Source organism: Schistocerca americana, chromosome X (genome assembly GCF_021461395.2).
Source record: "Schistocerca americana isolate TAMUIC-IGC-003095 chromosome X, iqSchAmer2.1, whole genome shotgun sequence".
In the NCBI taxonomy this organism is placed as follows: domain Eukaryota; kingdom Metazoa; phylum Arthropoda; class Insecta; order Orthoptera; family Acrididae; genus Schistocerca; species Schistocerca americana.
Window position 1 is genome coordinate 203,332,531 of NC_060130.1, and position 15,590 is coordinate 203,348,120.

A 15,590-nucleotide genomic window follows, 5' to 3' on the forward strand; every position below is an offset into this window, starting at 1 on the left:
AAGAGTAAGACCATTTCCAGAAAATCACTCAACGGTACTTATAAGAATATTATTTATCATTTCTTCTATTGCTGCATATGTGTCTGGATTGATTTAAATACTAGTGTTGCCTGCAAAAAGAAATAATTGCTCTTTTGTATATTAGGCAGAAGGTCATTTACATTCATAGGAAACATTAGTGGGCCTAAGATTGAACCTTGTGGAAACCCATAAGTGATTTCTACACTGTCAGAAAAATAACCTCTGCTTGTATTAGTTGAATTATTAAGTAAAAGTAGGTGCATTCTTTTGGTTAAGTATGGCAGTATCCAATGATTAACTATACCATCAAGTCCACAAAAGCTGAATTTATCTTTGAGTGTAGTGTATTGTGATTCAGAGTCAAATACCTTATGTTCAACAATGTTCATGGGCACATAATACAACAGTTCCAAACGGTTACTGTTAGGGTAGTTGCTCTAAAAACATCAAATACAAGTAAACCTGCTGCATCTCTACCCGTGGTTACTCATATTTTTAGTTACTTGGGCTATGCAGACCTCTGTTTACAAAGACTAGTTCGAGTTAGTCATTGTGTCGAGCTGTGCTTGTCTGTCTTCATGCCCCACAGCTAATTCGCTGCAGATAATTATCTGTAGCTGTGATCATGCAGTCAAATATTCTATGTATTCGCTAGAATTGTGAGTTAATAAAATACACTTAATATACAATAAAAGTTAAATGAATAATGTAATAACAAGAGTTCTATTGTAACTGTAATTGATGTAGATAACAGAAAATTGTGTTGAATAATGTTTATATAAGAAGGGACATCTCAAATAAACAGGAAGACGTCCTACGATATTCAATTAAAGTAGAGACAGTAAATACCCTTATGAAATTTGATAGAGTTATGTAGAGAGCATCACAAGAAGGGTAGCAAAATCCCCAAACCAAATTGTAGTCAAACTAAGTCCATTTATTAATCTCAGTACACGAAATATTCACCAGCTTAAAATAGTTCAGAGTTTAATATGATGATTTAGAGAGTAACACACATGATACAAAGAAAGTTAACTCATACTCTGTCTATCTTCAATTTTGTAATACAAGCAGAAGAAGTTAGAGTCCTGCTCTGGAGCACATTAAGGCCTCTCGAAATATAAAATCCCTTCAGAAGTTAATGTATGGTAGTGTTGTACTAATTTTCTATTCCTAGTAAATATCAACAGTTCTTTACGTCCCTAATTACCCTTTTGGGATGGAAAAAAAATTACTCCATGGGAAAAAACCTCAAAACATGCGTACTGTACCGCAAAACACTTTTACATTCCAGTATCTGCTAGAGATGTTAATTAACTCTTAGGTTATATTCGCATAATGCTGTCTTATGTGACATAAGAATCAAATTTCTGATGACAGTAAGAATGAACAGAAATGTTAAACAGTTTCTCACAAGCCTAAAAAGTGTAAGTACACTGAAATGAGCATTTCTTTTAATCCCTATAATAATTATTCACGTTTCTATCAGCATTCTTTGGAAATAGAAAAAGTTACATTTTTGACAACTGCTGCAATTTATAGTGCCATAAGGAGTTAAAAATATGACTGCATTTTTATTTTGAATTTGCTTCTGCTCTTCATTTACACAGTGCACAATCGTTTCACATGTCATATGCTAGGTGGCACTACAGTAGAGAACCTGCAGAGAAACTGTGGGAGCTTCATGGCTCAACAATGAGTGAGAACACAAATAATGTATTGGAACTGGACTGTTTGGATTGTCATATTCATTTTCGCTATATCGATGTGTTGCAGTGACATTAGTTCTCATAGTTGTATACATTAGAATGTTTGAAAAGTTATATTGATTTTAGCTGTGTCATTGTGTTGCAGTGTAATTAGTTCTTACAGTTGTTTACAAATTATCTGTTTTGATTGTGTAACGATAGTTATTGCGTGGATTTAATGTAGTTATAAAAAAATCATGGAAGTGCCACCTAAAACAAAGATCTACAGACAGAGTAACAGACAAGAGTGGGAAAACTGTGTGGAGTTCAAGCATAGGTTGAAGCCTATGCCAGATAACTCAACAAAAGCCTATTGTAGCTATTGTCAGTCCGAAATGTATCCAAAACTTAACATTTGAAGAAGTATTTTGAAACGAAAAATCATAGAGCAAAATATGAACTAACTTCTCAAAACAACATTTTCTCTAGTACCAGTAACAACACGTAATTCTTGTGCGACACCTGAGTGTACATTAGCTTTGTACATTGCTGAAATGGATCAATTTCCAATATCGATCACTTGAATGATGTGTGTAAAAAATACTTTAACGATTCGAAATCGACAAACGACATGCAATTACACAGAAGAAAATTCACAGAGCTGATAAATTATATTCTAGAAGCTCATTTCAGAAAGGCACTCCCAAGTGACACAGGTGATCAGAAATATAGTTTATTATTACATGAGTCAACAGATGTAAGCATCAGGAAATATCTCGGGATCATCATAAGATAATTTAGTTTAAAAGAAAAAAGGAGTGTCTGCGTTTTTACCTTTACAGTCGCCGGAGAGTTCTGGTGTTGTTAGGGTGGTATCAGCACTGATACAGTGTTTAAAAGTTCATGACCTTAAATCACAAAATTTAATCGCACAGGAACCAACCATGCAGCTATCATGATTAGTACGAAAGAGAGGCACACAGTAGTCAGTCACAATCCCATTAGTTTTTATTTTACTTGCAAATCTAGCTTCTGGCTATAAATAGCCATATTGGTGCATTTTCGTTAGGACTCAACAGACTGTGCTGCGAATCTGTTGAGTTGTAACGAAAATGCACTGAAGATGGCTATTTATAGCCAATATCTATGTTTGCAAGTATAACAAAAACTAATGGCATTGGGACTCACTGCTGTGTGCTTCTCCTCCCTTACATTTTATGGTCGCTGTGCACAACAGTTCCTGAAGGAATCAAAGTTGATCATGATTGGTTCCAGGTGTATACAATTCTGAAAACGCAACATAATCTTCCACACCTAATTTTGATATCTTGTGTCTGTCACTCATTACAGGTGGCAGTAACACATGTATAAGAAATTACTTTGCCACGAAAATAGAGTTTCTTACCAGGGAAACCCACAATTGGTTCTAATACTCGTCAGAGTGCCAAATTGAGCACAAAAATATTTTTGAGCTAATAAATTGCAGAGATGTACCATTAAAAACACTGAAGGCATGTGACATATGGTAACTCTCTACCGACCTGGCTATGGCAAGAATTTTATCAAAGTGGGATGAACTAAAATTACATTGTATGACTACCAATGATCGATGTTACACAGCAGAGATGCTTTGTGATACGTACTCACATGAACAGAATCGAATCTATATTTACTTTCTGAAAACTATTATTGGTAAGGTACAGCAGACAATCAAAATCTTCGAGAGTGAAAAAGCAAACCCTATAAAACTGTTAAGTTCTTTAATGGCTTTTTTATGTTCATTCTGCCAAATAATTCTGTTGCCGATGGCAGCAGCAACTGACCAGGACTACACAGATCTCAAAATTAGAGACCACCTCAATCTTGTCCTCTACTGCAGATATCTTTTTGAGTCATATGTGCAGAAACTTCTCGTAAATCATAATTTCTGTATTGAAGGAAAAAAGCTGTGTTTATTTTTATGTGAAGTTAGGAGAAGAAATCCAAAAATCACATCCAGTCAGTGACAAAGCTTTAGAAAAAATGATGTATATGAGTGAGGAATAAACTTTGAAGCATCCAAAAGACAGTTCATTAATTGATCTTGTAAAGGAAATGGGATACTCAGAAGAAAAAGTTGTCATAATCTTGCAGCAGTGGCAAACTACTCACTTGATTCATTGAAAGCCGCTAAATGGGGACACTATTTTCTTTTGGGCTAATGGAGCCAAATATACTAATACCATTAGAATAAACATCTTCCAGGATTTAAGTAATTTAGTTATTGCCATTCTATTCTTATCATATTCTAAAGCTAAAGAAAGAAGGATGTTTTGCTCAATGAATATTATGAGAAATTTTGGAACAGACTCTGAACAAACTGCATATTCTCTTCTTCTCATCTGAGCTCAACTGTATATTAAAAACGTATGTTGCTCGACTTATGATCTCCCAGAAGAAGTAATTAATCAAGTCGGTAAAGGAAGACCAGCAGAAACTGTAGAGGCTTCAACTTCTTCTTTAGTTAATGTAGTTGATAATCTTGGAAATTTCTTATATGATTTTGAAATTTAGGTAAATATATTTTCTGCTGTGAAAGCAAAGTGTAATATATACACCATGACATGTAACATCAAAAGTTCAAACAGTGTACTCATATTTGTAAATAACTTTTACTAAGCGACCAGCAGTGAAATCGCCAAATGTTGGCTGTTCCTTACATAGTTTGAGTGGGACTGACGTTTATATACGGAACAGGCGATTCTTTTGGAAGTTTCAGGAATGGTCTTATAATAAAAATCGGAGATAAGCGTGCATTATCTGGGCTTTGAATGTAACATGTTTAAAAGGTCACAATGTACATATTTTATTTTAGTAATGATCTCATTTGTATAGTAACAAATAGAAAATTTTAATAGCCAAAAAGATACTTTTATGTTCTTTCTTTTAAATCGAGAGCCTGAGGCCCAAATAATTGCAGTTTTAGTTAAAGGTATGGTTCACAAATGTAATTTTTTTCAGGTTTTTGTAACTCTGCATATGTTAAAAACAATTTTGTTGTTAAAATAATAACATGCTTTCAGTACCATGTATCTGTAAATTAATATAATTTGTAATCTTTCGTACAAAGTTTGTTAAATATCATTAGAATAAAAGCTAAACAGTATAATTAAAAAATCTCTTGTAGTAGCCTACATTATCGTCTGGCAATGCCCAAGAGCCGAAAATAATTTCTAACCCCCAAAATATATTTGCTCTAAATAAAGTTTAGCGGCATCTAACGAATTTTTAGTGAACCTTATTTTACTTACCTAGTAGATTTTTAACACTGGCTAGCGACTTTAAATGTTATGCAATGGCAACATTGCGTGGCATAATTGCTCTCTTCGAGAAAAACGCAACTGTTATAACAGTACATTAGACGTAGCTTTTTTAGTATTCTCACAATATAACTCAATCCACGTCCATATATACAGAGTATGCTAAATTTTTCTTATACTGTTCTGTTCTCCAGTAAAACGCACTATCAGATTTCATCTCATAACTGTTATTCAAGGTTATTAAAAGGAGCTGTTATTCTGAAAATTCGTTTGCGTTATTCCTAATTCATCTAAAATGTTGTTGCCGTTTCCGTTTCTTACACTTCTATAGAAATATGTAGTGAGTAATTTTTTTGGCTCCATTACTTCTTCCAAAGGGGACTTTCCATAGAATAAACATAAATTCGAATAGTCAGTTACGTTTATATCTGGTAAACCAAGGAGGTGCGCAATTACCAACACGAAGCTGATGTTTTAGTAGTTTCGTACCATAGAGAATTATTGGACAGTCAGTGCTAACGGACACTGGTTTCCTAACTGAGGTTAGTAGAGTTCAGACGTCGCCCTGGCCATCTGGATTTTGTCAAATTTCTCCAGGCAAATATCAACATGGTTCCTTTAACAAGACCACGACAAATTAATCAAATTTGACTCACCAGCACGCTTCGTCTTACTGGTCTCGCACCGACAGGAGAAGTAAACTTTAAGAAGTCCTAAAAAATTAGTTCCTACATAAAGAGCTGGAGTAAATTTTAGATAGGCCCACAAACGTTCAAATATTTTTTAATGTGTTGGGAGGGTGTCTGCACTTACCCAAATTTAGCCACTCGCAAAGTGCAGCCAACGATTCTCGATATCATTTTTGCGTACCATTTAGTGAAAGATCGACTTTTTGACAGAGACAGTAGGGAATGAAAGAGAACCATGCGAAAACAGACGGGTTTGCAATATTTGTCAGTAGAGGTGGGCCAAACGGTTATTCTGGAGTAACCGTTATCACAGTTCCAGTTATTCTTTGATAACCGTTATCGTTAACGGTTATTAATAACTGCCAAGTTATTTTTCGCTAGCGAATACCGATAACTCCGACAGTTAAATAACGACTTAGTTGGAATCCATCAGTTTAGTTATCAGTATAACTGCGAATAGTGTGAAATAGCAGGAATGTCGTATGAATCGTGTCATAACCGCAGCTTATTAACTCCGGGTACATTTTAGTTGATGTTAGAACGATTATTAGTGTTTCAGATTCGATGTTTGTAGGTTATCGGTCGCAATTAGAAATATTATCTTCGCAGCTGCGACAGAAAGTACGCGGAACTTCGCCAAAGCAATGTTTAAGTAAAATGTTAACAACGTGCGTTTTTAAGTATGAAGTAATATGTAAACTGAGTACTGTAGGTTAAATTCGAAGCTTAATTTCTTGTGCTGCTCACATAATAGAATAAAGTGTACAGCCTTGTAATACAACAAAAAATATACGTAATGTGACAGATTCGTTTACTCCTGTGCTGTAAAAGCTAGTCCTATTGGGGAAAGTGTGAGTACGCTAATCCAAGTTTTATGTCAGATTTGCAAACTGCTCGATTTCTCCAGCGACAGCATGTTTATAACATATGAAGACATGCAGATCGAAAAGGTTGACAGTGTTACATTTCTGGGACTACAACTCGATAATAAATTCAGTTGGGGAGGGCATACCACATTTTTTCATTCTATTATTTCATAAGGGAACATATTCTGTGGTAACTCATCAAACGTAGCAAAAGTTTTTCGCATGTAAAAGCGTGTAATAAAAATCGTTTGTGGTATCAATTCAGGAACATCATGTAGGAACCTGTTCAAGGAACTTTGTATTCTAACCACTGCTTCCTAGTATATTTATTCCTTAATGAAATTTGTTACAAGTATCTCCAACCAATAGCTTAATACATAATATCAGTACTAGAAATGGGAACAGCAATCTACATAAAGACCTAAAATTACTTACCTTGGTCCAAAAGGGGTCCAATATTCAGGAACATGCATTTTCAATAAGCTGCCAGCAAGTCAGCAACCATTAAAAACTTGGTTTCAGATAAGGCACGGTTTACAGTGTGTTTGAATGACTATTTGATACATACGTGTCTGATTCCACCCATCATCAATATGCCGGAAATGTCTATTTTAAGTGTATCTATGACGTCACTACATACACATGGCAACAAACACGAAGATACATATAAATAATACAATAACATTTCCCACCAAAAATACAATCAAACCAATGGGACAACTGCGGGAAGTTGGGGGTTTTAGGGTGAGGACAAGCTAGTAAAAAAAACACACCATGATCCCAAGACACAAAATGAAGAACAAAATGAAAAAAAATACAGCATTCTGCTACACCAACAAAAATCTGCAGGAATCGGACACTTCCCTTGAACAATATAGGTCAACTATAGGTGACCATACCAAAACACCAATACCCACAACTAAAAGTACGAAAATTGGAATCAGACATTTCCCTTGACCTACATAGGTCAACCTCAGATGACGATACTAAAACATCAACACACACAATTATGAAAATGGGAATCGGTCATTATCCGGTGACCTATGTAGGTCCACCACAGCTACTGATACCAAAAGATCAACACCTACAACTGCGAAAAATAAAACCACAATCCCAAAAGTCCACAAATCAATCATCCCTACATAAATTAAATCACATTCAATACTTCATAAATACACAAAACATCACAGCTAGAAAGAAAAAAAAAATTAATTACCACCAGCAAATTCCGGCACTGCAACCTAGATCGACACCCCCCCCCCGCCCCCCACACACACACACAAAAAAACCAACTCATAAACACCGTGCCGTAATGACATTCACACACCACAACACCTTTACGTCGAAGCAGACGGATGGAATCAGACGCTTCCAGTGACCCCTCCTTCTACTCTGTAGATGAATATCGTAACAGAGACTGATGGACCAGCTTAGGTAAAAATTCTGCTATATTTCAGTTTTGACAGCACTTGGTTGCAACAGTCAAGATCGGGTATTCTGTGTACGATAAATTTATTAAAAGTACGTAACTGTGTTTTATTCTGTCAGTGTGCCAATTCTGTAAATATTAGCAGTTACTGTGATATATTCACGTATTTTGACAATCTCCTGACAAATGATGAGGATAATAATTATTATATTCCACTGTATTATGTTATACTTTCTGACATGTTATTTGTCATTCGTGATGGCCAGCGGCTATTTCCGTAGCAGTACGAAAATATTTGTTCGCTCCAGTTGCTATCCTCTCTGGAAATATCACCTGGAACTACGACCTTTAACTGGAGTCACCGAGTCAGGAACGTCTAGACACACAGTTATTCCGTTACCAGCTTCCAGGTTATCTGTAGTGGTAGCCCGATAACTACCAGAGAACTAGAACTACGAGCCAATAACGATAACTGCCAGAGGAGAATACCGGCTCTGACAGTTATTTCCATAGTCGCTCGAATTCCTTAGTAACTTTCCTTGTACTACCCGTCCAAGCTAAATTAACACGTAAGGCGGTGACTTAAGGGAACGACCGCACTTGTTAATGCCTGTACTGCAGCTCCTATCAGCCACGGCTCGGACATTAACTTTATTTAATTGTTTATGCTAAAAGTAACGAAGGCCCACGAAATAGTACACAGTTCTTATCAACAGATGGCGCGCAGTCTCACAGTTATTCCCATGGTCTATAGAACGCCTCTAAATGCGCAGTACGATCTTCGGTCAACAGATGGCGCGAGGCACTGTTGACACCAAACAGTTATTGAAATAACTGCCAGAATCAGAGGAACGGTTATCGCAGTAACCGTTACTTCTCAGTAACCGGTTATTTCTATCAGTTACGTTATTTTTTGCCACCTCTATTTGTCAGTCACCAGTGTAGTAGTAATGTAAGAGGGTGTTGTGTGCTGTTACCAACCGAATCATAGTTGTTGGAAACAGCTGTCTACTGTTTCACGTTTCAGTTCTCTATACAAGCGAACATAATTAGGTTCGTGACCGTGTAAGCTTGGGCTTCTTTTTCTTACGTTCTAATGTTAAACTTACTTTAGGCGTAAATCATTGCGGAATGGATTATGATAGCAAACTACCCGGTGTTTTTAAATAATAAGTCGACCATGATTTCATTTCTGTGGGGAAGGAGTTTCAAATGAAGTGTCAGAGAGTTCCTAGTAATGAATACCTTGTTGGCCAGTTTTTATAGCTTTTGCGATGATCGGTGGTGTAAATCAAATGTAATGTAACCCCACCTCTCATTCTTTTTTTACTATGACTGCGAAATGTGTTAGGGCGGCGGCAGCGGATACGATATATGGATTACGGAAATGCCACATTAAGGATAGTATTATAAGGCGTTCTCGAAAAACCCCTGTCGAAGAAGACTATAGCTACTACTTACAACTTCTGATCCTTTTCGTGCAATGTCGAAAGCTCGCGACAAGAAATCAGTGAGAAAAACGAGCTGTTTAATACAGTGATGTCATTTTTGACAACGGAACAGAATAAGCGAAAGGGAGAAACTGACGTCGCACGAGAGATTTTATATTGTAGAACCCGATTCAGCCGATAGATGGAAGACCAGTGTGACGTCAGTAGCGTCTAGCAGCACGCACAGGAGTATTGTTGTTTTTCTGTCGCAGGACTGTTTAGCCCCGTTTCAGTCAAATCAAGTGTTTAAGTGGTTCTGTCCGTAATGACAACAATGTTTACACCTACATGAATTGCGATGGAACTGCCTTAATGAAAGTGTAACACAAATTAGTGCTAATATGCCATTAGGAAACGTTGACTGTGAAGGACACATCTAAACTTGTAAGATGCAAATCAGTGTAAGTTGTTGTGTGTATTATAGCCTTTTTCCCGCAGTCCATTCACACATGCAGTCCAGGTTGGATGAGTATACATCCATGAGATCATTAAGGCCGATCATCCCAAAAGCCTCTGTGTAAATGGCAAGCAAGGGGCTAGAGAATATCCCAAATGTCTCTGAAAACCAATTCTTAAAGCAATATATTTTTCACAAGCTAAAGGGCAACTAGAAACTGAAAGAAACAAATGGTGGGAAATAAACTCTGCTCAAATATGCAGTGAATGTTAGAATTTTAGAGTGATGAACATTTAAGTGGCCACAGAGAATGGAATAGTTATCTTCCTCATGGGTGCTATATCTGAGCATTATTGTGCAAAGAATTAATGTTCACTCAGTTGAATACATGGCCATTGATAATTTTTATAAATGAGGTATTTCAGTAATTTTTCATTGTAAATGATATGTAACCTAATGAATCGGTTCAGAAGTATGAAATTCCTAGTCGTAAAACCGTATAATCTTGTTTAATACACTGAGGTGCAGCATTGTATTGGCTGCATTCCAGTTTATAAAATACTGTTTGAGACACGCGTACAAATATTAATACTTGGTTGAGAGTTTCATCAATAACATTCTCTGGTACACTAATAAACTTCAGATGCTAAAAGTTTGGTTTCCACCACTATTTTTGTGAAATGCATAAAATATTAATAGCAAATCTTATATTGACGTTCCATTACTCTGAGTAATCAGAATTTTTTTGAGATGAAGATGATGAATATGTATAAGAGGCCCCGCCCTCCTCCCACTTCCCATGCCTCTCTTTTCACATAATGTTTTTAGGTTTACAATTGTATTTGCAATTTTTTACTATAATAGTAAAGCCTTGAAGCTTTATGGCAGATTAAAACTGTATCAGATGGGCTTGACTCTGAAACTTTGCCTTCTGTTAATGTTAACTTGGTGTTTTTCATGTAGTCTGACTGGAGTTTTTTTCTGCATTGTTAGTATGTACTTGGTCTTTTATTCTATTTACATTATTTTAGATATCAAGCTTTTTAGAAGTAAATAGTTATGTGATCACAAAATAAATGAGGAAAAAGAACTTTTTCAAGTATGTTTTGTGCTGAATGAGACTACCAGAAAATAATTGGTGCAGAAAGTATGTGTAGTTGTTCCCTACAGTAGACTTTCTGGATGTTTTTGAATACATGGATGTATTTGATTTTGGGTGCATATGCAATAAACGTGACATTTCATCTTAAGCTCATTTTAAGAAAAGAATGCCAAACACTGCTAAAGAATTTCTGCCAAGTTATTTGCAGTAAGTTACCTAATTTTAAAAATGTTTTAGAACATAGTGTTCACTGCCAGTGATTAAGTGATAAACAGCCAGTCAAATCTTCATACCAAAATAACACCCATTACTGGCACAAAATTAGTATTTTGAACCAAAGGCAAGAGAGAGAGAGAGAGAGAGAGAGAGAGAGAGAGAGAGAGAGAGAGAGAGTGTGTGTGTGTGTGTGTGTGTGTGTGTGTGTGTGTGTGTGTGTGTGTGTGTTTTCCATTCAGACCAGCCATCCTGCACCTTAAGTACTGGGTCATATAGTACAGTCACTCTTGTACTCCGATTCTACATGCACGTAAATTTTGTCACCACTCTTGCATTAAAATCTGGAATTCATGACCACACTGCACAAAGTGCTTAGAGTAGTTGCAGGTGGTGCATGGTAACTTTGCAAATCATATTGTTTCTGGCATGATACTATTAGCCCAAGTTTGCCGTAAGCTCAATGTGGTAGTTGGTTTTTTGCTTGTTTTCATTAGTGTTTGTGGGGATGTTCTGTGATGTGGGATGCATGTACTGAGAATTGCTTAAGTTTGGCAGTGTTAAAATTTTTACAGACTGAAACCTGTATCTCAGAATTGCAGTAGCTGAAGTTTGTTTGTTTCACTTACTCATGTTACAATATTTGGCTTCTGATACTCCTGACCAAAATGTTCAAATCTTTTTTGGAGCAAGACCGTAACATTTTCTGATTTGGGTGCTTGCCACTGATGTTAGATTAAACTCCCACATAACAGTCATTGTTGTCCAGAAAGTTTTGAACACAGTACAAATTGGTGTGACTGACAACTAAAGTGTCTTGATACTGTGCACACAATATGGAGGCTCTTACTACTGCCTGTGACCAACAAAGTACTGATTTCATGCCAGTAATGTGGTTATGTTAGTTATTACATTAATTGATAATGTGAGATAAATATTGTCATGCCATGCTTGAGCCCCTTGTGATATTTTAAGTCACAAGGTCAGAGGGTGCTTGTAAAACAGTGACTGAATCTTTCCTTTAGATTTCATTTTTATCTGAAAACCATTTTGTAGGAACGATTAGCTTGTAAACAATCTTTTTGCTTAATTTATGTATAGTAATTTCTATTCTGGATGTAGGCCTAATAACCATATCTGTGCTGATCTGTTGTGTATACATTTTAACCAAATATCATGATGCCAATAGAACACTAATTCGATGCATCCCCTGAAAAAATGTTTTATTGTTTTGATAGGATGTACATGTTGCACTTTTACTGTTAATGTATTTTTCTTTTGATTTAGATCATTGTGCTTATCTTGATAATGTGTTTTCAGGGAAGTAGTTTATGAACTGTGGTTACCACAAATTGGTTGTTATGAAATGAAGTGTTTGAAATCAAACATCAATGTAAAACAGTGTGACTGTGATAAGTGAGTGTAGCAATAGACAAGATCTCTGGTCATGGAAGAATCTGAATCCTTAGTGGTTGATGTGGATCCTCGTATAATTAATTTTTCAGAAGATATATCATCCTGCGGCATTGGTGATGGGGCTAAAAATATTTTTCCATGTAAGCGATGTGACAGATCATTTCCTCTAGAGCAGTTACTAATTATTCATGAAAGCAATCATGACAGAGAAAGGAATTTCCGTTGTGATATTTGTAACAGCAGTTTTTACTGTAAAGGTGACTTAAGTAAACATCATGCTGTACACATTAAAGACAAGCCATTTTCATGCATTATATGCAAAAAGTGTTTTTCTCGGAAAAATCTGCTTAGAAGACATGAAAATATTCATAAGGAAGAGAAAAAATTTTCTTGCAAGAAATGTACGAAACAATTTTTCTTCAAAGAGCAACTCAAATTGCATCAAAAGGTGCACAGGATATCTAAAAAATTTTCCTGTAAGATTTGTAGAAAAGCATTATCATCAAAGCGTTCTCTAGTGCGGCATGAGGCTCAGCATGCAGGAAAGGCTCAATTTGCATGTGATTACTGTAAAAAAACTCTCTCTTCGAGTGCAGAACTTGCAAGGCATCTTGTCTCCCATGCAGGAAGCAAACCGTACCCATGCAAAATTTGTGGAAAATCATTTTCACTGAGTCACCATCTAACAAGGCACTTTAGAAGCCATGCAAGGGATGAAATTTTCACTTGCAATGAATGTCAAAAGACTTATGCACGCAAGGAGTCTTTAGAAATCCATTTGCGAGGCCATACTGGTGAACGACCTTATGTTTGCCGCCTTTGCCAGAAAGGATATTATTCCAGCACACAACTTAGTCGCCATATGAAGATACATGCTGGTGTAAAAAATTTTACGTGCGACCACTGTGGAAGTTCGTTCATTAGAAAGGACCAGATGAAAAAACACATAAAGAGTCATATGTACTGAATTTCCTGTAAGGGGACATGATGTCGTAAAATAAAATGTAAATTATGTGCAAGCAAAAATAACTTAAGTAGCCCAATTGTGAGCTTCTGCTGTTGTAGTTAATTAGTATATTATGCTTTTCCATGTTGCTGTTTACACATTTTATATCTGTTACATGATTATGTATTTTCATGTTATTTATTATGGGTGTCTGTTGTTAATAAAGATGGGTATCCATCTGTAAGCAATGTTTCTGATGTGCTTAACTGGAAATCATGTGGTGGAATTCAAAATATACACCATCACACAAAAAATGTAACACTTTACTCTGTATGTGCCGGCACACTTGCATCAATGCAAGTGACAAGTCAAATGTCTGTTAGATGTTTTTCTACGGTGAATATTTGTGAATCCAAAACTTCATGTTAGTTGTGTGACTTACTTTATCTTTACCTGATACTGCGTTTATTAGGAAGCAGTAAATCTATATATTGTGAAACCCCCCATTGACATTGTGATATGTGAATGTTTTGTTTTCCAGCTGCATGTGTGAGGAATTTTTTTGCAGCCACAGTGCCAGGGAAGCCTAAGGATTTATACTTTACTTTCTTGTTGCCATCAGATAGTTTTATCTGCTGTTTTCCAATGTCTCAGGCTGTTTTCTCATAACATACAGTACAATTTGGTGGTTTTGTTGGCATTTGTATATTATATAGGTGGTGGCTGAAAAGTGATAATGGTGTCCCAAATTCACAAGCTGTAATAGTATTTCGAATTCATAACTTTGAGTTCCCTGTTTAATATTATTTCTTAATGCTTGTAGTTACTTGTGCAGCACAAAATTCAGTCATTTCCAGCAACTGACAACAAAATGTTCACAAGATTAACATGATCTTCCTCTGCACGTGCACACATCACCATTTCCCTCTAATTTACCCCCTTTATTTTCCTCTCCTTTCCTTACCCTTTCAGCCCTTGCACTGTGTTAGTGATAGTACTTTGTGTGTGTGTTTTGTTTCACTAAGATTTGAACTTAATCACTTGTACAAAATCTTATCTGAAAGAAAGAAGGAAAGAAAGCAAAAGCTTAAAGGATAATGAATTTCTGAGTGAGGCTGATGTAGTATTGAATGAATTTTTGTTCCTGACTATTAATGTTGAAATTTTTGTAACAATGTGAAAAACCAGACATTTTTGCTGCGCACAAAAGGGGAAATACATCTGTTGTAAAAAGTTAATCTTCTTCTATTACTCTGTATACAAAATTACTTTGAAAAATCATGCTAGTGGTTTTATGTTTTATTTCTTCAAGCATTTGTTACTTGTGGTATTCAATGTTAGTAGTTGGTCAGTGGCTTAAAGGACATCTGTATTATTTGGCACTGAAAACAGTAATGGCATTTGGAAAGATTGAAATGTGATGTAGTAAGTTTGTATCCTGTTTCATCAATCGTCATATAACTGAGTAACTCTGGACTATCCAGAGAGCTTTGCTTAGTGGTATGTTGACAGGTAAGGCAAAAAGTAATCTCAAGCCTTGCTTCAGTGTAAAAATTGCTAGACATTGCCACATTGTAATTTTAAATATCCTCTGTAAATGAGAAGTTTCCTGTAAAACCAAATTGGTCATTTTTTTTCAATTTCAACATTTTGTTGACACAGGAGCAGCAACATTTTAAATATTTCATGAAGTGTTTAACAATTTGTCAAAGTTGGAGCACGTAAGTTCGGCAACTAGTTTTGAACTAGCTGGTTCATTCTCAAGCCTGGCTTACTGAGGCTGCTCTGAAAGTGCCTGATGTTGTTTCATCCACCCTCAACAACAGTAGTTCTATATAATGAAATAAGAAGTAACTAGCTGCACAAAAAAAATTAAGTTTCTTTACTGGCTTTGGGCACTTGGAGCCCTTCTGCAGAAGGCTGTACCTATCACATGGAGTGTCAACAATAATATGCATAAAATGCCATGGTCATGTCCTTCATTTTGTACAAGCACTATGAGCCACATGACCATGGTATTTTGCTGTATGCCTC

The 15,590-nt window shown here is 36.0% G+C and overlaps 1 protein-coding gene across 4 annotated transcripts; it reads left to right on the top strand.

The window, feature by feature from the left end:
• Positions 1 to 8,915: 8,915 nt before the first annotated feature.
• On the top strand, positions 8,916 to 14,794 carry LOC124555663 (gastrula zinc finger protein XlCGF52.1-like). Of its 4 annotated transcripts, none has more exons than XM_047129649.1 (2): positions 8,916 to 9,045; positions 12,515 to 14,794. In XM_047129649.1, the coding sequence occupies exon 2, from the start codon at positions 12,642 to 12,644 to the stop codon at positions 13,575 to 13,577; it is 936 nt and encodes a 311-aa protein (XP_046985605.1). In that variant the 5' UTR covers positions 8,916 to 9,045; positions 12,515 to 12,641; the 3' UTR covers positions 13,578 to 14,794. The 4 variants fall into 4 exon arrangements, with proteins under 4 accessions (XP_046985605.1, XP_046985604.1, XP_046985606.1 ...); XM_047129648.1 differs by having other exon boundaries at positions 8,922 to 11,188; XM_047129650.1 differs by having other exon boundaries at positions 8,922 to 9,883.
• The last annotated feature ends 796 nt before the right edge of the window (positions 14,795 to 15,590 follow it).